The 26,345-nt window shown below is 32.8% G+C and overlaps 1 protein-coding gene across 1 annotated transcript; it reads right to left on the reverse strand.

The window, feature by feature from the left end:
* Positions 1 to 949: 949 nt before the first annotated feature.
* LOC145189257 (uncharacterized) lies at positions 950 to 25,245 on the reverse strand. Its single transcript, XM_090088972.1, is given in 2 exon segments — positions 950 to 1,260; positions 15,675 to 25,245. Coding segments are annotated over 2 exon segments (9,585 nt in total). The 3' UTR covers positions 950 to 1,246.
* Positions 25,246 to 26,345: the final 1,100 nt, after the last annotated feature.

Consider the following 26,345-nt stretch of genomic DNA (forward strand, 5'->3'; position numbering starts at 1 on the left):
ATTTTTAAAATCCAAAAGAAGTTCTAATGTTTTATTTCTTTTCACAAATAAAAGTTCGCTATATTTTGATTTCATTACGCGACATGTTTACTTAGAAATGTGACAAGCCAATGTTCAATTGGACAGGAAATGTGTTAAACGGCAGCGGAGGTAGCGTTGAAATGAGAGGGGTTTTTAGAAGTCAAGTATTTACGCTCTAACCAACGATTTTAGAAGACAATGTAGAGCAAAATAAGGGTTCTACATATTCATTTCGATATTTTATACAGAATTTAACTTTAAAGTTTTGATTAAGACTTACATTACAATACATAAAAATTGTATCGGTTTAAAAAAAAAAAGTAAACGTATTTTAGTTGGGGAGATTTTAAACTCACCAGGTCTCCTTACAATGCAATTGAAATATATAATTAAGTGATTCCTTGTTTATAGGGTAGATACTTATCTCAATTACTCAAAATTCAGTTCTCTTTGTTTAAATCTGTTCTATAAGCGTAGGGAAAAGAAAATAAGACAGGAGTTATATTTTGGGTACAAATCAAAATATACAAGAATATTGCTTTGATTTATTAGGAATAAACTCCTATTAGATATATTCGAAATATATACAACTAGTTATAAATCTAACATGGTTAAAAGTATCACCGTACTAAAAAATAATGAAAATGAACCTATTGCTAACAATAAAAACACAATGCAATAAACATTAGGTTTCAACAGTTGCAAAACTCAAATGTTAAAACTCTAAGAAATAATATGAAGAACTTGACGCTTTGAGTTTACTCGATACATCACAAATTGATTTTTGTTTTCTTTTAATCTACTTCCCAGCAAGCACACAACGTTGAAGCAGTGTTAATCAATGTCGATCAACGTTATTTCAACGTTGTTTCAACGTTGTGTGCTTGCTGGGTTCTTTAAAAGTTTTTACTAATTTACTTGTTTCACATTTTTTATTTCGTATCAAAAATTAAATAAAAGTAAAGAAAAGTAAGCGTTGAAGAAAAAAACGATATCTACATATAAATGAGAATAAAATTGATAAAATGCTCTATTCAAGTTAATGTTTTTCTGAGCCAGCTTGGTAAAGTAAAGAAAAGTAGCTTCGTGATTTGGAACTGATTTTACTTTCATAATGGATTTCCAAGCTATCCATTTATAATCAAATGATATTGATTATAAACACTCTCGTGCAGATTTTTACTAGTGTAAAGTACTTTACAAAAACCATGAACCAATGGATATTTCATTCTCTAGACACTATTTAAAAAAAAATAAAAATTAAATAGTGCGTTTTTAGTTCCCGTCTTACCTGATATTAAATGAAATACTAAGGATGTCAAAAGCCAAATGTTTTACGAAAGATATATTTACCCAGCTCACACAAAACGGTTTCGGGCACGTTCTAAGAACGTTCCGTAAAAGTTCTGAGTGCGAATTCACCAAATTTTTGAAGCGTAAGTTTGGTGTTAGTTCGGCGTAAGTTCAAAACTATAAAAGTCGTTTTGACCAAACTTGCGCAGCTGCGTTTCAAAAGAACTTGCGTAAGTTTTTGCGTAAGTTCAGCTCTAAACTATCGGTATTTACCAAACTGAAATGGTATTCACTAGTGTTCGGCACAAATTCAAATAGTTTGATCAAATATGCGTCAAATGTTTGAAATGGCCAAATTCAAATCTTCCTATTTTGAATTTAGATCAAATTCAAATCTTTCCCAGATTTGATGTATATTTGAACGTTATTTAACTTATTTCATTCATTAATTTTAGTTATCTGAATCTATAAATTTTATTCATATTGCAGCATTTGTTACTATTTCTCACACATTACAGCTTCTTTTATTCTTTTTAATCCAACCAAGACTTCAAGCACTGGCAAGCTTGAATGGTATCTGCAGAGAGAAGATTTCTTTTGTCAGTAATAAGATTTTTTCCTAATGAGAAGAGCCTTTCTGATGATACAGATGTAGCAGGAATGGCCAGGTAATCTCTGGCCATTCTGGATAGGTTTGGATATTTGTCAGATCGAGATTTCCACCAAAGTAATATGTTGCTATTATTGCCGCCATCTATCTTACTTGTATCATTACAATAGTTTTCAAACTCATTACATGGGTTTGATGAAACACGCGATTTGAACGGGGTATATTTTGAAACGTTTTGAATGCTTGTAGCAGTTGTACCATTGCTTGGGGCATAATTGATTTGATATTCACAATTGACTGTGTCCATAATCTTTGTATACGACTCGCTGTTTGCGCCCTTATCATTTTTGTAATATTCAATACCAAATCTTGGGTCCAGGACAGTGCAGATAGTAAAGCAGTCACTAGTCAAATTATAATATTTTGACATTTTTGCGAGCGCTGCAACTGTAGAGCGGTGTAGATTATCTTCAGGGTTGGTTTTTGTGGTCATCCATTCAGTAATGTGATCCAAAAGAATATTGAAGAGAGGAACCACCAAAGACAATGTGGAATATGAATCACCACTAATGAGCTGGGTAAATTCCTTGAATGGTTCAAGATACAAAACAATTGTTTCAAACCTGTTCCAAACATCTGCTGAAATTGATAGACAACAGTCTGGATTGTTTGCAGTTGAGTCAAAATCGCAAAAATACGCAATGAAACCAACTTTTAATTCCATTGCTCGTTTAAGCATATCAGCTGTTGAGTTCCATCTTGTAGGGACATCAAGTATTGGTTTTAAGGTGCAATTTGATTGCTGGAAACCTTTGAACCTAGAATATGATTGAGGACTGGATCGGATTTTTTTAATTCCTGTTCTAAGTTTTACAAGATCATCTTTCAAAACATCCAAACCTGCTTGCGCGCCCAAATTCAGCACATGAGCAAAACACCAGATATGCTCAAAGGTGGTTTTAATTTCGTACTTGGAATTTAAAATATCCATAAATGAATTATTATTGGAAGCATTATCTAAGGTAATGCCCATTCCTTTGCTTGTAAGACCGAATTCAATCAAAACTGACAAGAATGCATTAGATAAATTTGAACCTGAATGGGAATCAGGCAAGGATTTGAAATCAAGAGTTTTGGCATGTAGGTTCCAGTCTTTGTCAATGTAATGAACCGTTATGCCCATAAAAGCAATGTTGTTGGGTGATGTCCAGCAGTCAGTGGTGAATGAAACCTTTGAGTCAAGATTCAAAAAAAGGGTCTTTAGCAATTGTTTTTTGGTGTTGTAAGTGTCCATTATCTGGCTTTTTAATTGGCGCGCACTCATGATTGACAAATTTGGTTTCAGTAGAGTGAGTAGTTTACGAAAGTGGCTGGACTCTACCTCATTAAATGATTGATCATTCTTGACAATCCAGCTAACTAAGTATTCATTGAATAGATCTGGAGAATAAACGATTGGTGTCATTATCATGTCATCTAAACGTCGTTGCTTTGGTTCTCTGTCCCCAATTAATTTGCTTTTGTGTTGAGAATTTAAATGGTTCATTAGATTTGTTGTCCCACCTTTATTGTAAGCATACTTGTTCTTGTGCTTTGGACAATGCTGGCATATGGCCTTGGTTTTGTCATGCTCATCAACTGTGAAATGATCCCATACAATTGATTGTGAACGTTTGGTGGTTTTTGTAACAGAAAAAGATTCGGGTTCTGGATTATCCGACATAATTAGGAATGTAATATATATTTCTGAAATAGATACATTTCAAGGTTGTTTACAAATAGTAAATATACTAATATTAAGTAAACACCTAATGAAAATGATTAAAATAATAATGGTTTAAATAATAAAAATAATATTAATAATAATGATAACAATAATAATAATTATATATAAGTCACTTGTCTTTATAAATACAATAGCTACATAAACAAAGTTAGACAGTTACAAACAGTTAAAACTGATAAAACGTAAAAGTAAACAATGACATATAGCAACTATTATAATGAAAAATAATTAATGAAAATAAGAATAACGAATATTAAAATAAATTTGAATTTGAATACACGACGGAAAATACAAACAATAGACAAACATACAAGACAATATACAAAAACGCACAGAAAATTAATAAAATTAAAAAAAAAAATTCTTTGCTTTCAAGCAAGCCATTATTATATTTTTTTATTATTTTCTTTTTTCGAATGATTGTTTCTTTCAATGAATGTTTTTCGATTCGTTATTGTTTTACTTTTTCCATTTTTATTGTGGTTAAATTGTATTTGCAATTTTTTCTTTTGATTTTTACATATATTTTTTTCTACGTTTTTTCTTTTAATCTTGTACTTTGTTTACATTTCTTTTCTTTTTTTCTTTCTCTATGCTCTTTACTTTCTCTTTAATATTAACAAACTTTAATTAAAAACTCTTTTTTTTTTTTTTTTTTTTCCGTTATTGAAAGGCGACCGCCATTCCGGAAACCACTGCAAAGACCCCGGAATAAAGTGATATATATGTTTGCGGGCCTGTAAAATTTGGCGTTTTTTTTCAAACGCAAAAATTGAGAACAAAGTGAATATTTGAAAATCAAATCCAAATCCTCCAGATATTTGTCAAATCAAATTCAAATCTATCCCCTCAAAGAACAGTTCAAATTCAAATCTTTAAAGGTTTGACGTATATTTGATTTTGCCGAACACTAGTATTCACCAAATTTTTTTAGAAATTTGCTCAACGCAAGAAAAGTTACGTTTGCTATGAGCTGCCTTAACTTTGGCGTAACTTTTAAAATCACTAAAAATGAGAATGGCGTTACATTATTATGATGCATACATAGTTCTATTGTCAGATTGATATAATATTAGGGATCTTAACAGGTTGAGTTGTACTTTATGTAAGTAAACTAAAAAGGTAAAATGCGCAGCTATTGCATTGCGTAATAAAAAGTAATTAAAATATTCTTTTGTTTTCGGAAAAGATAATGTATAATTAAGACTTAAGTAAGTTTTAAATTTTCTTTGAAGGAAAACTTTTAAATTGAAAATACTTGTAAAGTGAAAATAAGCGTTTTTTAAAACAAACTGTGAAATGCCAAGACCGCAGGCATCTCGGTTTGTCGTTCCAGTAATGGATTTCAATGGGTTTTCAATGTTACAGATAATGAGTATGGTTCATTTTCACTTTAAGATACATCTTCTTATCACATTAGATCGTCTTTTTTCAGATGAAAACTCGCTAACAAGGCTTAACTTTTAATGAGTTCCTTTAACTGATCATGTTAACTTTTCAAGTTTAAACAAGTTAAAAAGAAAACAAGTTAAAAAGAAAAAGAAAAAAAAGAAAATGATAAAATTAAAATAATAATAAAGAACTTTCAACTTTGAAGCATTCAAAGAAATTAATAAAAATTAAACATTTCAGCTTTTACAATCGCTGCATAATTATTTAATAATTATGCGCTTTTCTATTAAATTCGTAAAGTTGCGCTTTTTACTTTTATAGTTTACGTACATAACATACGATTCAACCATCTTAACACATATAAGTTATATATATTATAATAAGGGTTAACAATAATCATAGATATCAATAAAAAATGACTGAATCATAATGATATAACATCTTATTAAGATGTTATATTATTATTGTATATGTTAAGTTTAATATATCTTATATATGATATAGGATCTTATATTAGGTGATATATTGTCATATTATTAATATCAAATAATTTAACATCTTTATAATATAACGTATAACTTCTTATAAAGATGTTATACTATTATATATATATAGTAGTATAACATCTTTATAAGATGTTATATTATGTGGGGATATGTATCATACAAGTCCCGTTACAAAAATATAACATCTTACAAAGATATAATATTGTTATTAAATATATATGTTGTCCTTCACAACTTTTTTTAAAAAAAGTGCTTGTGAAGTATCAAGATCATAGTTCATATCGTTATTTTAACAGCTTTACAAGAATTTAGTCAAGATGGATATTCCAATTGTTCTAGCTGCACATGGTCAAGATCAAGTTTGGTGCTGCTTTAAGCGATTTCTCTTACGTGGAATGTCTTCAAAAATTTTGTTTACCAAAAAATAATATCCGAGATATTGTCAACACTTTACACAATGATTTGTCATCAATCACAATGAGAAGCAAACCAATTTCTTCAGGAGCAAAAGTACTAATAGCACTAAGGCTTATCAGCTGGGAGTTTTCAAGCAGTAATTAGTTGGAATTATTAGTCAATACCAAAAAGATTAGTTATATTCTTATGATTTTTGAATTCTATATATTTTTTATTTTACTGTTAAATATGCTTGTTGTTAATGGATTGTTACGAATGGAGCTTAAAGGTGGTGCTTTATTTATTCAACCTGGAATACCTAGCGTTTGCTTGAGGTAGCAAAAATTGCAGGTAAAAGCTGGAAAACTTTGTTTACAGGAAAAATGCTTTTTCCATTTGTGTACCATAATTTATGTTTTTTTAAAGAATGGTTTGTCAAGACAGATAACAGTGAATTTGCAAGATATGATTGTTGTTGTAAAACTTTTAGCTTGTAAGTATAAATAATGTTTTAATACCTATAAATAAAATCTTTGGGATAACATGGAAAGATTATGGAGAAGTTCAGAGAGTTTCAAAAGTTAAACTGGAGGGAAAACATTCTTTACTCAGGGAAAAATTAGGAAAAAACTTGGTGTGGCAAACCTGTTTTTAGACACATCATGTTTGCTTACTTAAAAATAACTTTATTCCTTTTTCAGTTTGTTAATTTTAAGAAATAAAGTAAAATTTCTTTTTTCTCTATAAATAAATATGATACTTCATTATTGTATAGCAAAAATCAAACAAACCCTAATATTTTTAACTTAACATAATAGATTATAAAAAGATTAATTTTTATACTGCACACTCCTAATGTTCCTAAATTGTGATTTTTTCTCTCAGATAACTAATTTGCTTTGATTAATTAAAGTATAATAGTCAACTTGCATATTTTGTTCAATGCTATTTCACCTAATTTAAGGTGACACCTCTCATGTAAGCCAGTCAAGCTGCAGTCACAAACTTTGCCAGTTTTATAAATATTTTATTCAGCACTATCATTACCTTGTCAGATGGTATGATAGTCCAGAAGAGATGGCTGAAACAAAGAGAAAGTACTTACAATCATTTGGAGTTAAAGGTCTTCTTGGAGTAATAGATGGTACGATGATACAAATCAAAGTTGTTAATATGGCTGATGAGCCAGTATATATTTGCAGGTAAATTCATTATTTTTATTTGATACCTGATCAACTTGGTATGATACCTGATCATTTTGATTATATTGCTTTAGGTCATTAGTCAAAAAGTTTAAAGTGTACACAGCTTGGCTTACTTACACAGGCATAGTTAGCATGAGAAAAAAAAGCTTTTGTTTCACAGATTTATTCTGTCAATGTTTGCATATAATGCTTAAAAGGTTCAAAAAGAATATTTCTGTTCTATTATTCTTTATAAAAAAATTATTTACTATTTCCTTTTTCTTAGGCGTTAATGCTTTTTTAAACTGTATTTTACTTCACAGTATTAAGTTATTGTAAAGCGCTTAATGTTGTTAATAATATGTAAAAAAAAAAAATTTAATTTATGAAGGGACAATGCTTCAATTTCACAAAGTGCAACATGTTTATTACAAAAATCGAAGTTTTTTTTAAATATTTTGAATAGGACATCATAGCTCTTTAAAGTTTGAAAACATCAAGTTATTTAACATAAGTCCTAAACTTAAAACAATATTATAATGTAAGGTCATATAGTTTATGATAGAAGATTATGTAAAAAAAAGAATCTTTTGTTTCTGCTAAATGTGAACTGTTGTTCTAACATGATGTCAATGTTTCCCAAAAAGGTTTTTGCTGCTCTCAGGATTTTTAAACATTTTAACATTTTGAAGATTTTTAACTTTTTTTTTTTAGAAAAGGATATCCTGCTTTGAACTGTCAGGTTGTCATTGATGCTGATGGAAAGTTTAGAGATGTTGTTGCAAAGTATCCTGGATCCGTACCATGACACCTTTCTTTTTTCTTATTCTGCATTAAAACAGACAAAAGAATACGGTCCAAGTGTAGGTTTCTTTTTTGCAGACTTAGGATATGGGTTGTCACCAGTCATGATTTAACTGTTTAATCAACCAACTACACCAGAGGAAATATATTTTAATAAAGTTCACCGCCAGGTAGGTGGTGATGTGGGGCAAGCCATTGGACATCTCAAAAACCTTTGGAGGTGTTTGCACAAAAGTGGTGGAACACTTCAGTACACCCCAACAACTTGCTGCAAATTTTTTTTACTTTCACTTAACTGGAAAACCTTTGCATGTCCTTTGATTTAGAAATTCCAGACGAAATTAACTTTGATTACAATGGTGAAGATGATGTACATGGTGTTCAACCTGAATTAACTCAAACCAACCAAATTTGACTTGATATTTTAAGAACACAAATCAAAAACTGTAAGTTAGCAAATCAAAGGCGATGGTATATTGTTAAAATGTGGCATGGGTGCCTCCAGGATATTTTGTTTTAGATATGACACTTTTAGGCATATAAGCTTAAGTATGTTCATGTTTATGTCAAATGAGATTGATTTGAAAATATAAAGAAGTGATTGGATTCTGAGAACAAGAACACAAAAGTTTGCCCCACTACACCAAATGTCAGTGCAATGAGTTAAGAAAATAGCATTAGCATCAAGAATGACATTATGTCATTCTTTGTTCTTTGTTTGTTAATGATTAACTATGTAATAAAAATGTAATATATGTGTGTGTGTGTGTGTGTGTGTGTGTGTGTGTGTGTGTTTGTTTGTGTACATATATATGAACTTTTTCACTGCAAACGTGTTATTTTCTGTTATATATTTAATTTTAAGTTGTTTACAGTTCAACCAGTCTTGTCCATTATTCTTGAAATGAAAAAAATAAATCATAGTCTTTCAAATAACTTAAATATGTAATTTAGCTGATAAAAATAGTAAATTTGTACTTGTAAAGTAAATCTCTGAAAGGTCAAAAAAGCATTACATGTATATGGTTTGTTAAGTTGTATGTTAAGCAATAGTTTCATAAAAGTAAAGATGGCATTTAAATTTTTAGTAAACTCCATTTAAACTTATTCTTGTAAAATTAAAAGTTCAACAAATTTCCTATTGATAAAAGAGAGCAAGCAAGATCAATGCTATTAGAGGCTGTAGTGAAAAATCAACGAAAAAAAAAAGAACTTTCACCAGAAGTTATTAATATTGCTACTTGTTCCAATTATTTAATACCAAGAGCCAAAAAAAAGAAAGTTGATTTGACAGAGAATGACTTTGATTCTTGCTTTTTAGAACTTGCGGAATATGAAGGAAATGGAGGTAAGAACTTTTTTATGTTTGTAAGAAATTTTACAACAAACTTGCCATTTAATAGTACTTAAAAACTAAATAAGAATATCAGTTTTTATTATTATTATCAAAAACTAAATTAGAGTATCAAACTTTATTATTATTATCATCAAAATTCATTTAATTATTATTTTATTATAACATATTACTGTATATTATCGACAACAGATGTTAGTGTTATATTTATTTAATACTTCTAAAAGTTTTGTAAGTTGTTTATGAAAATTGCTTTGCCAATTTTATCTTATTTCATAAAGTATAATTACAAAATTCCTATTTTATAATTTCATTTGTAATTATTTTTCAGAAAATGATGGTCATATAAATTCAGATCAAGTCTCTCTTGTACAAGCTGCTCAAGAAGTTGATGTTTTCTTTAAACAATCTATTATAGATAAAAACAATGATGCTTTAAATTATTGGAAATATGAAGAAAAGTTTCCGCTGCTAAAAAAATTACCCCTTACATTATTAGCACCACCAACATCTTCTGTATTTTCAGAGAGATTGTTTTCTGAATATGGAAATATTTATGAGAAAAAGCGATCAAGGCTGTTACCTCAACGCGTAGAAATGTTGTTGTTTATACATCATAATGCAAATAAATTTACAAATGATTGATAAAATCTGTATTTCTTGTGAACAGTTAGTTCTTAATTCAATTTAAATGATTTTTTATTGAATCATTTTTTAAATTTAATTTAGATGAATTAATTTTTAGATTATTCAAAAAGATGAATACATTAAAGTTTGTGTACTAGGTTCTGTTATTCTGTCAATTACCAAAGGATTTAATCATGGTTAAATTGTGTATCTTTAAGACTGCAGCAATAGCTTATATAATTTTTTTTCTTATTATTGATAAACATGAAGTATGCGGTATAACCAACCGAATAATTTTATTATCCGGCCGGATACCGGATAATATACAAATCCGGCCCGGATATCCGGCCGGATAACCTATCCGGGACACCCCTAACATATATATGTATATATATGTATATACACTAGTGGCAATAGGAATGGACACCCTTTAATTTTTACCATTTTTCTTAGAAAAGTTGACCTATCATGCATTTGGTGGATTTAATTATTTATTTTTATATTTAAACACGTCATCTATTATTTGGCTTATAGGAAATCGCAAATTTTAATCGTTTTTATCAATTTTAATCATAATTATGGATTATTATTGTTAATTGGTGTCAAAAATGAGTCATTGCTCTGCTGATGAGTTTCTCTAGTAAAAGGTGAATGTCTCATTATTTTTGTGCTTTTGTGAAAGTTAGTCTATTTATTGTGATGACTAATAAATAATTACGTTATTAATTAACATTTTAATCCATAAATCTTTTAGGCTATAAATACAAGATCACTGTCTTGTAGTCATTTAGAAAGGATATTGGTTACCTACAAAGCGATGCAAAGCTGTTACATTACGTGGAGAAGGTTATTCGTACATGGAAATCGTCAAAAAGTTGGGAAATGGAGCAGCAAAATCTGGAGTGAGGAAGGTGTGCGAAAGGTTTAAGGCAACCAATATCTTCAAAAATATGCAAAAAAATGGAAAAATTAAGAAGACAACTGCCAAACGATGACAGGATGATAATGAGGCTTGTACTTAAGAACCAAAGAGCAACTTCAGCTGAAATTAAAAATGATTTTTAATTTCGGTAATTTCGAAGTTTCGGTTAGTTCAAGAACAATTCGCCGAAGGCTTTTTGAAAATGGTTTAAAATCAAGAAGACCCAGAAAAAAACCATATTTAAACAAAAAACAACAAAAGAATCGTTTGATTTGGGCAAGAGAACACAAGGATCGGACAAAGGAAGACTGGGCAAGAGTTGTTTGGAGTGATGAAAGCAAAATTTCCATTTTTGGAAGTGATGGAATCAATTATGTGAGAAGAAGGCCCGGTGAAGATCTTTTACCTGAGTGCACATAGGTTACAATTAAGCATTCCATAAATGTCATGGTGTGGGGATGCATTACCAGAGATGCTGTGGGTCGTATCCACATTGTGGATGGTATTTTAAACGCCAAAAAATACCAAGAAAACATATTAGAAGCCAAATTACTCCCATCGATTGATGATTTGTTTGAGGGCAAAACAGAAACCTGTGTGTTCCAGCAGGACAGTGCTACATGCCACACCGCAAAAACTGTCAAATAATGGTTTAAAGCCAAAAAGATAAACTTTTTGAAGTGGCCTGGAAACGGTCCGGACCTAAATCCGATAGAAAACCTGTGGTCTCGACTGAAAAAACTTGTAAGGAAAGAAAAACCTGTGAACTAGCGACAATTAATAGAGGCCATTATCAAGTCCTGGTTTCACGTTTTGGTTTCACAAGTCCTGGTTTCATAGCACTGAAGATTTGGGCAATTTAGTGGACTGAATGCCTCGTAGGATTGCTGCAGTAATAAAAAATAATGGATATCCAACAAAATATTAAGTTGTTTTTTTTTTATAAGCCATTTTTTTAATAACACATTTTGTAAGCTGTAAAACGTAAGTTTACCATAATTTGCCATTTGGTCATTAATTGTTATATTTTTATATTAAAATTGTGAATTTTAATCAAAATTTTAGTTTTCTTTAATCTAAACACATCAAAAAAAAAAGTCAATATAGAAAACCGCATAAACATGGTTATTTTCTTTTAAAAACACACCATATATTTTGAAGGAGTGCACAGTGGAAAATTGTAGAGCAACAGCATATCATAAATGTTTTTTACTAATGTCGCTACTATCATTATATTTCAATTTTATTTAATAGTTTAATAGTCAATCATTACTATAATGCAGGAATTTCACATAATTTTATGTAAAAATAAAAGATTTGAAGCCCTACTGTTTATTACTTTTGCGGATGTTCATTTCAAACCTGTTCGCTTCATCACTTTAAAAGTGAATTTTCTATAAAACTTTCTAGGAATAAGTATAAAGTATTATACATTTTTGAAAAGCTCATGTTATGGAGATTTTAAGAAAGTTATACATTTTTACTTATATGGTTCAGTTTAGGAGTAATTATTTGAACAATAAAATAAATGAAAAAAAATAATATTCTTCAAGTTCACTGAGACTTTTGGTAGTTACCCACGCTTCCCCACGCTTTACATTTAATGTAGTATTGTAGCCTAGGTGTTTATTAAAAACATGTATAAGAATGAGTTGCAGAAACGTGCGGTTTCCGAAATTATCGAGAAAAGAGTGATAAAAGTAAAAAAACAGAAAACCGCTTTTTATCGTGGTTTCAAATTTTGTTCATTTATAACAATAGCTTGGTATATGTTTTTTAATTTATTATCAATTTTTTATTGATACCATGGCATTCTTTTATTTTTGCACTCATTTTGTGGTGAATGTACACTGCCAATATATAAAGAGTTGAAACATTTATATCAGTATAAGAAACTGGAAATTAAACCGACTCGTTTGACTATTGAATATTACTTAAATTACTTTTGTGACTTGTTAAAATGACAACTTTTAAGTGTTTGAAATGTAAATTATTGCTTTCCTATATTGATGGAGGAATGACAGTTGAGGCACTGTCAACAATTTTAAAAGAAAATTATCAACTTTCTGAGGACAACTTGTGTTTCATCATTAGTGGTATTTAAAGGCACATTATTCCGTCTTTTAATAAACGATGGAGCATATCTTTAATACATATCTTCAGGCGTTGCATTCAATAGGAGAAGAAGCAGAAGCAAAACTTGTGGAATCATTAAGGATTGCTGATAAAGACAAAAAAAAATTAACATCGAGTTTTATGGAAAACGCAAGCCAGAAAAATATGCTAACTGATGAAGAAGCACTCAGCGTGTTTATTGATTTAGATTTAACAAAAGCACAATATTTGTATATGAGGAAGGTGACAAATGAACGAAACTGTTCCATATTCCCACCATATTGTAAAATTTAAGAAATAAAACAGACCTGCTATCCACCATCTTCTGCAATAGAAATTACGAACACACATGCGAAAATTCTGGAACTGCAAGATTTATTGGATCACACTGTAGCTAAAATTTTGACCATAGATTCTCTGTACAGTATTGAATTCAAGCATTTACTTTCATATAGTAAATGGGGCTGTGATGGTTCCTCTGGCCAAAGCCAATACAAGCAGAAACTTCCAGAGGAATCTGAACTTATTTCTTATGCAAATTTGTTTACTAGTTCTTTGGTGCCTATCAAACTAATTGATAAAGTAACTGGCGCAGTTGTTTGGCAAAATCCGGCACCTTCATATGTTCGTTTTTGTCGACCTATATGCATTGAATTTTGCAAAGAGACTTCCAAGAAAACTAAAGCCATTGTAGATGAAGTAAAGAGCCAAATAAACTCTTTGCGTGAAATGTGCAAGAACTTGATGAAGATACTCTGCAGCTTTTGAAAGTCAACGAACTGATTTCAGGAACTGAAAGTCCCTATGTAGTTATGATATAGTACCTTTAAGGTGGTACCAGGGTAAAAAACGGCTATTTTTGATAAAATTTTGAAAAATACCAAATTTAATGTTTTGAATTCTTAAATCTACCTATTTCAATATGCGTTTTGCAAAAAGTCAAAAATCTTCTTAATTTTAATCAAATTTGGCCTTTTTTTAAAGAGCAGTTTGGTTCTTGCTTCATAACAACGACCTTAGAAACGCTTTTTATCTCGCTAAATCTCAATTTTTCAGAAAAAATAACTTTTCATAGAAAATAGATAATGGGCTGAAATTTTGCAGATTTAAAGATGAACACATTACGAATGTTGTCTATGAAGCAAATTTTTGTTATTTTTTATTTAAAACTCATTTTTATCATGCTTTTGTCCCAAACTTCCCTTAATTTTATATCTTAAAGTTCGAATGTCAACCTGGTAAAATTAAAAATGTTTTAAAAAATTCTGTTTCATAGACAACATTCTAAATACATTAAAGAATTCATGTTCAAATTTTCAAGCAGTTTTGACTCTTTTTGAGTTAGTTATATTAGATGAAAGAATAAGAAGGTTTGGGGGTAAAATAACACTAATTATGCGCATAATTAATGACGTTATCACTAAAATTTTTTTATTTGGCTACTGTTTTATATATTTTTTTTGTTCATTAATAGAAACGAGCTAAAGTCTATTAATAGTTTTCAATTTCTTGCTAAAAAGTTACCTTTACCCTGGTACCACCTTAATATACCTATACATTATTTCATAAAAACAACTATTTAAAAATTGTTATTAAGAAACTGTCTTAAATATTTTTATAATTAGTAGGTAAGCACGTTATGTATTTTTCGTAGTTTTTAATAATTTTAAGGTATTTTCATATATTTGTAAAGCATTGTGTTAAAGTGTAAATTAACTAACTGCCAATTTTGAAGTTTTTGATTTTTATTTATTTATTTTTAATATTGTATAACAAAAAATTCTTATAAAGAGTATTTCACAAGAAGCGTCATATACTACTTTACATTTGTGCAAAATTTCAAATCTCTATTTTTAGTAACAAAAAAGTTATCGATTTTTGGTCCGAAACACACCTTTATTTTCCACTGTGGAGTGCCCATTCCTATGGCCACTAGTGTATATACATACTTATATATAAACATTAAGACAACGCCCGATGTCCGTTATTGGACGTTTGATATGAACGTTTAAGAGCTGTCAAAATAACGTTCGCATAGCGTTTGTAGTGAACGTCAAAACAACGTTCGCTGTCTGCTAATTAAACGAGCGCATCAAACGTTTAAAAATTATAAATCGGAGTTCACAAAAGTTGGTTCACGTAAAGTTTGCAGCGAACGATAAACGAACGTTATGACAACGCTTCTTCACGTTGTTTGTTTGCTGGGTATATACTTTTTTATTAAATTTAACTTTTATTGTTGTATTTTATGACAAAAGTCTTTTAAAAAAAAGTTATCTTTTCCTTTCTTTCTGTAACAATTAAAATCCCTTTCTTCAAAATACATGTAATCTATTAGCTTTCCATTTTGAAACAATAGTTTTCGCAATGAGATTTTCTTTGCGTACAAGTCCGTTTTATCTATTGCCCGAAGATATGAATTTGGAAAAAAAATGTTTAAGTCAATGTGAAATGAAATTAAAATTCAAGATAAGAAAATTATTTGAATAAATTTACAAACAAATAAAAAAATAAATAAAGAGAGAGGTCCAAACCATCAAATATGCTAAGATTTCTTTAAACGACTGAACTTAATTTAAAGCAAGAACAACAATGGGAAATAACAACGTCAACGCATTATTATTATTTTATTAGATAAAAACAATAATATCAAGTTTGACATACCAGTGCTCTTGAAAAAGGAATGCACACCATGAAAAAGCAACACGCAAGAATGAGAAGAGGTTGAATGCATGCAACGCCCCCGTGTGCGCAATATTTCGATTGCCATTTTCGTTTTTTTATCATCCGTGAGCTTTGAATCTAGCTTATAACTTTTGGATGGTCTTTCTAAACCATCGTTCGTTTCACCAGAACATGATAAGCATGAAGAAATTCCAAGAAAGTTACAATAGGCCTCTTCATCGGCTTCATTGTCAAAAAAAAGTCCACCGCCTAATACAGAAAGTTGAGCAATAAGGCAGTTGCCTACACTTGGTGGGTGTGAATTCGGAACGACAAGAGCCCTTTCGTTAATCAAAATACTTTGACCACGACGAAGACGAGGGGCAAACATGTGCAACCTAACACCGCGGTTTTCATCAGCTGAACGAAATATCGCAAGCAGTTCGTTTGCTTCAAATGAGCTTATCACGATATAGGTTGTGCGACACAATGGTGGCTTGGGATCAACTATAATTATCCACGCGATTTCAAAAAGATATTCGTCGCCGTTATTACCCCTAGCATTTTCAATGACTGTGAAAAACTCTCTACTGACAAGCAAGTCTCGATTCCAGTCCCCTCTAAGAAAGCTTATCGAAAGCTGATCTGTATCATTAAAAATGTTATCAACACTGACGATGTCAATATATTCGCACCTCAGAATACCTGTTTGAGCGAGAGACACGAGATCTTTTGAAACAGAAGGCTTATGTGGAGTCTGAGGACCAGGTCGATAAATATTAACCTCTTCTTCCAATTCAACTTCAAGTTCCCTTTCTTGTTCATCATCATGAATATCAGCATATTGCTGATATGTGCTAACAAACGTATTACAGCGAGATACAACGTCTCTACCAATCGATTCGATTATTCCACAAAAGAAATTTGTTTGGTCCATATCTTCGGCAAAATGTTTCTTTAGACGTTCGACTTTGCAGTTTAAGTTCCTTTCTACAATTATTGAGGCGCATTCCAGTATACGAGAGCCTCCGTATAGTTGGAGAAGCTTTAACACTTCATCCTCAGTACATCTCATACCAAGTTCTTTCAGGTCATTAATAGTTGTTTTGTGATTATTTAAGCTAGCAAGCTTTAAAGAAGACTCAGCAGCATCCTTGATAGATCGAATTAGACCTTGAGAAGACCAGTGCATCAATCCGTCACGAACAAAGTCACAGCTGTTTTTAAATACCCACCGAAGAATGTCAGCAGCTTCTGGAGTTTTATTATTAGATTTCATTAGTTTTGTTATTGATATGTGAACGTCATTTGCAGCACAGAAGTATACGGAATGTCCTTTCCCAAGTAGCCGCATGCGCATACAAGCTTGAACAAGACGATCTTTTGTCAGTCCTTTACCCAACGTAACGCAAGCTAGTGTGCTGAAAGGAAAACGTAAGTCTGTTCCTCGAGTGTGAAAGTCATCAAGATATGCAACACAGCGTTCAAGTTGATTGTAATACGGGGACAATGTAAAAGGGCAAATACAATCTTGTCGGTCGAGCACCATTAATCTATCATCTTTTCCGAAGAATACAGCAGCAGATACATTCGTAGTTCTAGAAAGCTTCTTCAGCCACTCTTGAGCTACTTTTTTGTTATCCATTCGCAGCATCAACGCGCCAACATCTATCAGCACACGAGCACCAGTTTCAACAACTTTGTTTAGAATAACATCGTCTAACGTCTCGGCGCGTGATCCGAAGTTATAATAGAAGTTATTTTCGGGCTGCAACAAAATGCTTAAAACCATAGCATTTGTACCTAACGTTTGAGGTAAGTCCTGTTGTTTAATTGTCACTGGTAAAAACAGCTGAGATTCGTTTGTGCCACTGAACCCAGTTGTTGGTTTTTCTGCACCACTACCAAACCTGTTTTTGGAAAGACAGAGATCCCACGCTGACATCGAAATCTTATGAGGAAACTGCTTTGATTCCTTGGGAAAGACAGCCCTATTCAACCAGAAATTCACCACGTTCATGTTGTAGCAAAGCAAGGAATACAATTGTTCTCTCTGCTCAATGTCATCAAGATTAACGCCGTTTAAAGAATGCAAGTTTTTTGGCACGTTATCAATACCGACAGCTAATATCCACCTTTCATACTCCGCGTGTTTGTAAGAACAGTTGTCTAAACGTTTAAATACATCGTCCATCTGAGCTTCGTTAAGGCCACTCATGTAGTAACTAATTTGCGTTAAAGAAATAACCAAGTCAGGATGACCAAACTCTGTTCTCTCAGCGGCAACATCTTTAGCGCGAAACGGCACAGCCATTTGGGTAGTCTTGCTCAAAGGATTGACTCCGAAACTAACTCGCCATCGCTTTTGTAGTGCTGAGTGTAGCACTTCATAACAAAGAATTCCTCTTAATATCAAAAGCTCTTCTTGTAAAAGTGGGTTTTCAATAAATAGTTTGTTTAAACCTTCGTGGTGTAAATTGTTATTGAGAATGTATGAACGAGCATATTCTTTATCTTGTTGACATAAGTTTGCTGCTTTCGAAACTTCCGCAACTTCATTTTTAAGAATTGAATCAACTATTTTATGGCACAAGTATTCGTACATTTTACTGTTGCTGTTGAGAAATCGTATATTTTGAAAGGCGTCACTGCCGCGCCTCTCTTCTCTTTTAACTTCAATACACTCTTGTCCATACTGTTGAAAAAGGTCACCTGCAAATTTATTGACTAACTTTAAAACGGCCTGTGATATAATCCACCGTTGTTCACCTCCATCAACAGGCAACTGATCGCCGATGGTGTAAACAACCTGATATTTGACATTCAGAATCTCGTCTGCTTCATCCAAGATGTCGCATGCGTGCTCTCGAAGCCAACAACGCAATTCATACAGCTGTGTTCCATCATCATCACCTTTACGACAATGCTCCAAGGTCTTTAAATCGAGAGATAATCGGTACTCAGGTGTTGTCAACATCAATCCTTGACCAGCCATGCATTCTTGGTGTATACCCAAAATCTTTGAAGCGTTTAACTTCATGTCGCGGCGACATGGTACAATGTAAACTCTTCGGTTGAGAAGGCCACCAAGTTTATCAACAAGCGCTTCATAGTTGGTATAAAGAAGGGAGCGTAAAATAGTTACTCGAACAAGTTGATCTCGGCCAGATAAAGAAGCTGCAAGTAAAGGAACAATGACGCTGGTTTTTCCTTCTCCCATATTCAGTTGCTGGACAAAGTTTTCTTTTGCATTTATCATACTCCGAGCAATATCAACCTGCAGAGGGCGAACTAAAAAGTTTCCCTCGAGCTCAAGAATGAGCCATTCAGGGTGCTCTGAGGGAATCCAATTTTCATGGCCTAAATTGATTGTTTCTCGAAAAAGAATTGTAGGTGGTGATTTGCTGTGGAGCAGTTTTAGAATTCGAAGAGCACGTTGTTCTGCTGTCCAGCATACAACAATTGCTCCAATTCGGTCAATAACATTAGTTGGGATAGCGTTCTTATCATCAACAGCAAGCAACGCACCTGAAAACGACGGTAAGGTTAGTATACATGAAATAATCACGGCTGGACTAAGTCTTCTCCATAGTCCTCCAGCAACAAGAGCATTACCCACGTTATCATAACAATCTGGTTTCATAGCAACTAACACTTCTCCCCACCACTGTCTTGATTTCGAAGAATTGTTAACTAATGATTCTCGGCATTCAAACAAAAGAACTTTATAATCAATTTCACATTTAGACGCGCACTCATCGTTTTTACTAAAGTCTTCCGAGCTCGTTTCTAGAGCATTATACATATATTGGAAAACACTATCATTATTTACAGCTATATCATAGAAAAGAGACGAGTTTGTTTGAAAAGGGCTTATTTTTTGCTCACTTATTCTGTTCACCTTGCTATAATTTGAAGTAGATCGCATTCTATGTAAGTGCTCAGCTTCCGCATTGTAAGTAATATTTCTAATTGAAAAGATCATGTCTTTAGATTTTAGGGAGTTTTGGTTTCCGTTACCTAGAACACTTTGATCATTTTTAAACGAAGTAACAGAATCATTATAGAATGATATACTTATTGTTGGAAGTAGAACAGTTAGTTGCCATTCACGAATTTTCATCTCTATTTCTGAAAAAAAGGACTTTAGTATACAATTATTTCTCCATCTTTCAAACAAACGATTGATCTTTTCCTCTAAACTAGAAATATTAACTATCATAGAAGTATAAAGCGAGGGTGAATTAAATATAACGCGTTTCAAAACCCATTGGCTCTTAACAATGTCTCCGAGTTCTTCTATAGCTTTTTTTCTAGAGTTATCATACTCCTCTCTTCGTTCTATTTCATTCACATTACGATACAATAATCGATCTGAGTATGAATCGAACGTTATCATTTCCTCTTCAATTGCAGAACGAATTGCTGACATTCGAAAATCGGTTTCTTCGAGGTGTTGGTAATCTCTAACAGCTGGAGGCTTTACGCTAATTCCCATTATTGCAACTGCCAAAAGACTAAAAAGAAGTTCTATGTTTTCGCTTTTAAACGCTAGAAAAGATAACAGCAAGGAAAACTGGAACCGACAAAGTTTCTCCTCATTCGCATTCTGAGCTAATTCATATAGTTGCAAATAACTATCAGGAAGTTCGATTTTACGCCACTCTAACACCGATGAAAATGATGTTTGTTCTGGTTGTTTGACATCGCTTTTTTTTGAAATAATACGCCATAAATTTGTTGAAGGATCTAGGCGTACCCCTTTCCACTGATAGTAAGTTTCCATTAAATATCTGCACCATTTCACCTCTGTTTTCTTCTCGTCATAATTGTATGTCCATGCTCTTACCAATTGCGGAGAGCCACCTATCTTCATTTCGCTGCCCATATTTAAACGAGCGCAAGGGTTCAGATAACTCCGTTGACGCCAGTATGTTCTCTTTATAAGATCAATGCTGTCTACATTTGAAATTTTATTTTTAACGGTTTCTTGAGCTTTTGGTAAAAACAACTGTTTACAACGTTCAGAGTTCTGAGTTATGAGCGTTGATGCTAAAACCAGTCCTTCGTAGCCATACGACGATCTGAGAGTTGGCAAGTAAGTGACAGTTTGCGTTTGTTTTAAATGCTGGGGATAGAAAGTGCGAGTAGGAGCTAGTTTTGATATACATTTTAAAACATGTAGCGCTTGTGATGATAACGGTCTGCAAGAAAATGTTCGTCCTATCTGTAACAAACGCATAGAAGATTCAGTTCCTGTCAATCCAGTGAAGTGATCTGGAAGTGAGCTTGAAGTCATAGCATGCAGAAGAGCTAGATACAGCCAGGCTTCTTGATTTGGTGGAGCACGAAGCTCACAAAGTCGATCATCAATTAGGTAAGCGAAGTACCGAGGAGACAAAAGGTCGTTGAAATCAATTATTACACTTTGACCATTCAGACTTTGGCTTTGTGATTCTGTTAAGTCAACTTTTGCTGCATACGGCAGTAACAACATTTTATGATGACCCAGAAGATCATTATTCATCTGAGGTTCGTTTTCGCATAGTAAAAGCCCACTTATTAACCCAATAAGAGTTCCAAAATCACTTTGGTTATTAGCAACAATCAATCCGGGATGCTCCCGTGAAAACAGTTTACCAGTATTTTCATCAACTATAAAACAAAGACTCATGCGAGGTATTTCTACGCTTAGCGTAGACTTTTTCATGCTGGCTTTAGTATCATTTTCTTCTGTGTTTTGCCATAAATGCACATACCGTTTTAACTCTAGACGGTGCATACCACCGGAATTATATACTTCGTTGAAGGTTTCACTCCGAATATCCACTAAATAAAGATCCCTCTTTAAATCAATCATAGTTCTCTGCTGTAAATCGAATTCGTACGGAAAGCGCTTATCAAAGAAGTTGCAATCATCAAATTTGACCGGTCGAAAGTGAAGAACTTTGGTCTGCTTACATAACCAATGGCTGTAACTTGAAACAAAATGATCAGGGAAATCTCCTTCAAACACCCTACTGGGTATCAGCTCGTACTCATCCCCATCTTGACGACGTTCCACAACAACAAGACCGTGAGCTCGGAGAGAAAATGTGAATACGGAGCCTTGAAGTTTGTGCAGGCTAACAAATGTGTCAGATTTTTCAGCGGCAGGCTGCACTTCAAATATGTTTGCACCAAAGCTTCGCAAATAATCTGGCAATGCGGTAATTTGTTCTGGAAGCCTACCAACTGGGTTTCCGTCGACTAAAAACTTACCACTCAAAATGCTTATTTGCAATGTTACAGACCTACGAGCTGCAACCTCAAAAACATTGTGGTACCATTGTCGAGCTGGTTGTATATATGGCGTCCAATTATCTTTGCAAACGCCTCTGTCAAAGTCTGACCAAACTATCATGAGAAACTTACTAAATATTTCGGCGCTGTTTGAAGCTAAAATTCTGATTAAATATTTCTCAAAACGCAAGCCTGTGAGTCTGACTCGGCGGAGCAGATTAACTCTTTCGGTGTCTAGAGAACTTTTGTTGAGAAGAATATTGTCGTGAATTCGAGCCACTGCTTGAAGCCACGACACAAGTGTCTCTTTATCAATCACAAGATTCTCATGGCATTGATCAACGTCAAAGGTAAGCGCCGAAAAAGCGGCAACATCAACTAACTTTAAACAAACTTGCTCGACATCTGTTACTGCGGATGCCATCATTCCTGATAGTTTGTTTTCTATTTTATCAGCCCATTCTTCAGCGATACCTCAGCATCGTTTTAAAAGGTTGATAGCTTTATTACGCGTTTGTTCACTTGATAAGGAAAATATTCTTAACGCAATTATGATGACAATTTGAAGTTGGCTGTGTTTCTTCCAATTTCTGCTGATGTTTTCTAAAAACTCTAAAAGGCATATAATTAGTTTATAACAAAATCCGTCATTTCGCAAATCAATATGCGACTCAAAGGAAAATACGGGATCATCACATAGGTTCTCAACTGAAGGTCCCACTTGCCATATTGTCTGCGCTACTAAGGCAAATACTGAAGATCTATCGAAACTCAATGAACGCATTTCCAACACTCTGAATAGATTTCTGAGCTGCAATCTATGACCAGCACGCAATGAACCAAACGCTTTATACTCATTGATGTCAAGGTTTAAAGGACATTTTACTTGAAGTGCTAAAACCTCATTCTCTGTGTGGGTAGTTCCCGAAATCCAAGTCTCATCAATATCATATGGTTCGTTGCTCGCTGTTATTGTATAAAAGAATTTTGGAACAATTTTAGTAACATTATTAAGTTCAACCTTTTGATAACTTCGATATGAAGATTCGAAACAGGGAATAATGTTGAGACCACAAGGTTTAAGATAACAATTGGCATCCCGAACGTCTGCTACTTTTATGTCACGAAAACGTGTTACTAAAATTAAACAAGCGGAACTTCCTATAGTCACCATGGAGTTTCTACATTCTTGACTTACCCAACTGCGTAACTCTCTGTAATTTTTCCATTGCAACCTAATAGATTCACTATGAAATTGATTTCCAAAGACATTTCGTTGCATAAGAAACAAAGCGTCACGAAAACATCGAATGCTCTTTGGAATACTCAGTTCAAAGACAATCATATTTTGTCTCCATATGCAATTTTCTGGAATTGGGTCTTCATACACATTAATTTTGATTGAATTGGCAGTTTTTAAAAGTTGGCATTTTGAACATCGGTAATATCCACAAGAACAATTTTTGTAACTATAATGCTCCGACATAATATTATTGTAACGCTCTTTTTCTCTTTGAAACTCTTCTTCTTTTAGTTTTCTCTGCTGTTCAGCATATGCCAAAATCTCTTTTCTTTTTTGCTGCATCTCTGGATTATCAGCGGCAACTCTTTGTCCTAATGAAGTTTTATCCAGTTTTGATATAATGCTTGGATAGGTTGCGGATTTGTTCCTCGTTGTAAAGTACGATTGAACGGCGTGCAGGAATTTCATGTCATCGAAAAGTGGAACCAGCAGTTCATTAAATAGACATTCCTCAAAGCCGCTGTGATATTCAGATATTATTGACCATTCCGCTATAGCAATACTTTCTAATACCGCAAAAATAAGAAATAGAGTCAAAACCATTCGACTTGATCCAAGAGCATCGTTTTTGTAGTAATCTGATCCAATATTGATGTATTTCTCAAACAAATTAAAGATTTCTTCACTGCGTGTTATGAACAGCGAAATATTAGGCTTAAAACCTTCCCACAATATGGTTCTCACCCACATTTCAAAGTCCCAAATGTTTTCTTCAATCTGATTTTCTTGGGCTGCAGATTCCAGCAATTAAATGTCAAACATTGTAGTTAAACAATCAAAGCGCTGTACACATGAAGGAATCGAGGTGCGGTTGTTAGTTTCTACTTCTTCTTGGAATGCCTGGTTTAAACGGCAAAGCGAATCTTCATTCATTTTATGAACAGAATGAAGGGTCGGGTTAAGTGAGGAAATGTTTATTTTAACTAATTCACCACAAGATTGGGCGTAATATTTCCATCGACTTTCCGCTGTATTTCTCACTCTAATCAATACAGTACAAGATTCCTGAAACAGATCAGCTACCCACTGCTTTGTTTCTACGTGCAATCCACTAATGTTCATGCTATCATCAGAGTCTTTAATGTGATCTTCCAGTTTTGCCATACGTCTACTAATTTTGCTCATCATCTGCATGACAACATCGTTATCGTCAAAAGAATCTGGGAGGCTGTCTAGAAAACGCACCATGAGGTGAATCATCAGTGACTTGTAGATTACTGTTCCTTCATCTGATCCGAGTTCTGTTATCAGCATAACATGAAGCACATTTTTGATAGCAATCCATTCTCCAGAACGCCGCCAAGGAAGTGGAGAGGTTTTATCCGATAAAACATCATCCCGTATCACCTTTTGCACACATTCAATGTCATTAGCTGCTTCTATTGTACCAGACATTGCTCTCAAGAGCCATGACATGACAAGATATGGCTCAGCAACATCACGAGGGTCTGCATGGCTGATTCCAGCTTTTGAGGTCCCTTTCAGAGTTTCCTCAAACATGTTATTGCACAGTGTAGCAACTTGATAGGCAAATGTTTTATTCAAGAAACGATGGAAGGGAATCCAAACGGCTCTCTCAGGAAATGTAATAAACAAATCACCTGCAGTCATTACTGTTTCGTTACTTGCTGAAGTTCTAGAAACACTCATTAGAGCGTTGTCTGTATTACAATTACATCTTCTTATTGTAATCACAGAGTTTTGAGCGCGCACAAAGACAGCGAATGTATCTCCTGGCTTCAGCGCTTGAAGAGCTTCCAAAACTCGATTTTCGTTTACTAAATCACTTTGCACGTAGTGCCATGTTTGCATTGTGTTTCTAACTGATTTCATACCTAAGATAGGGGTTTTTGAGCTGGGTAAAGAGTTCAATGCGAATTTGACTAACGTTCCGAAAAGTTCATTATCCTCTACTTCTAGTGGCAATCGATGCGTAAGAAAAATGTTATGGAGCAGAAATTTCATCTTAGCAGGCTGAAAGCGCATTTCCAATATTTTCTTCAAACGTAAAATAATTTTAATAAACACAGTTTATTTAACTTACATCAAAGATTAGTGTGTGTATGTGTGTGTGTGTGTCTATATATATATATATATATATATATATATATATATATATATATATATATATATATATATATATATATATATATATATATATATATAGTTTTTGGTTTTTTCGTCATAACTTTTTATCTTTTCACTGAAATTGAATGGAGTTTTTAACAGCTGCTATTCTAAAGTGATTACATAGTATTATTTAGTCAAAAAAAATGAAAATTTGTTACGGAAGGAAGAAATTCAAATTTTATTGGAAACATAAGTCTGCAAAAGTTAATAAAAAGTTCTATGCCCCGATTAAAAAAATCAAAACTTCAGTAAGAAAAGCATTTTGTTTTTAAAACAAATTTAATGGAGATAATATTTAACTGAAATTGAATTAAAAAAGTAATTGAAAAGTCTTAGGAATTGTCATTAGAAAAGAAAAGTTTTATAATGCAAATTTCTGAGATTTATGATGCGGCGAAATCAACAATTAGCGTACTAGTTAAGAGATATAGAGACCGTAAGACAAACGAAAACAAGCATCGTCTAGGAAGGCCAACGATAACTATAGAACATCAAGACAGAATTTTGATAAGACTATGAAAACAAGATCCTCGCAGAAGTGCTTTCAAATTAAATGGTATTTTGAGCAAGATTTACCCTTGACAAAAATTTCTATAGAACTTCTATAAACTTTTGAAACATATGGCCTATAGAAATTCTGTAGATCTTCTATAGAATGTCTATTAATTTCTATAGAACTTGCTATAAAACTTTTTTATTATATTAATATATGTAAAAAAATAAAAGTTTTATAGGAATTTCTATAGAAATTAGCAGAGGTTTAATAGAAATTCTATAGAATCTTATAGAATTTCTATAGGCCATATGTTTCAAAAGTTTACAGAAGTTCTGTAGAACATTATTTCCTGGGTATGGTATTAAGTGCAGCGTAGATACTAACGTCGCCTGCATCAGTATAATTTGTTAGGTTGTCGTCCTGCCGAGAAACCATTAATATTATCAAATAATCGCTTAGC

Source organism: Hydra viridissima, unplaced genomic scaffold (genome assembly GCF_058129835.1).
Source record: "Hydra viridissima isolate aposymbiotic clone 2 unplaced genomic scaffold, HvirCarnegie_v1 scaffold_5, whole genome shotgun sequence".
Taxonomy (NCBI): domain Eukaryota; kingdom Metazoa; phylum Cnidaria; class Hydrozoa; order Anthoathecata; family Hydridae; genus Hydra; species Hydra viridissima.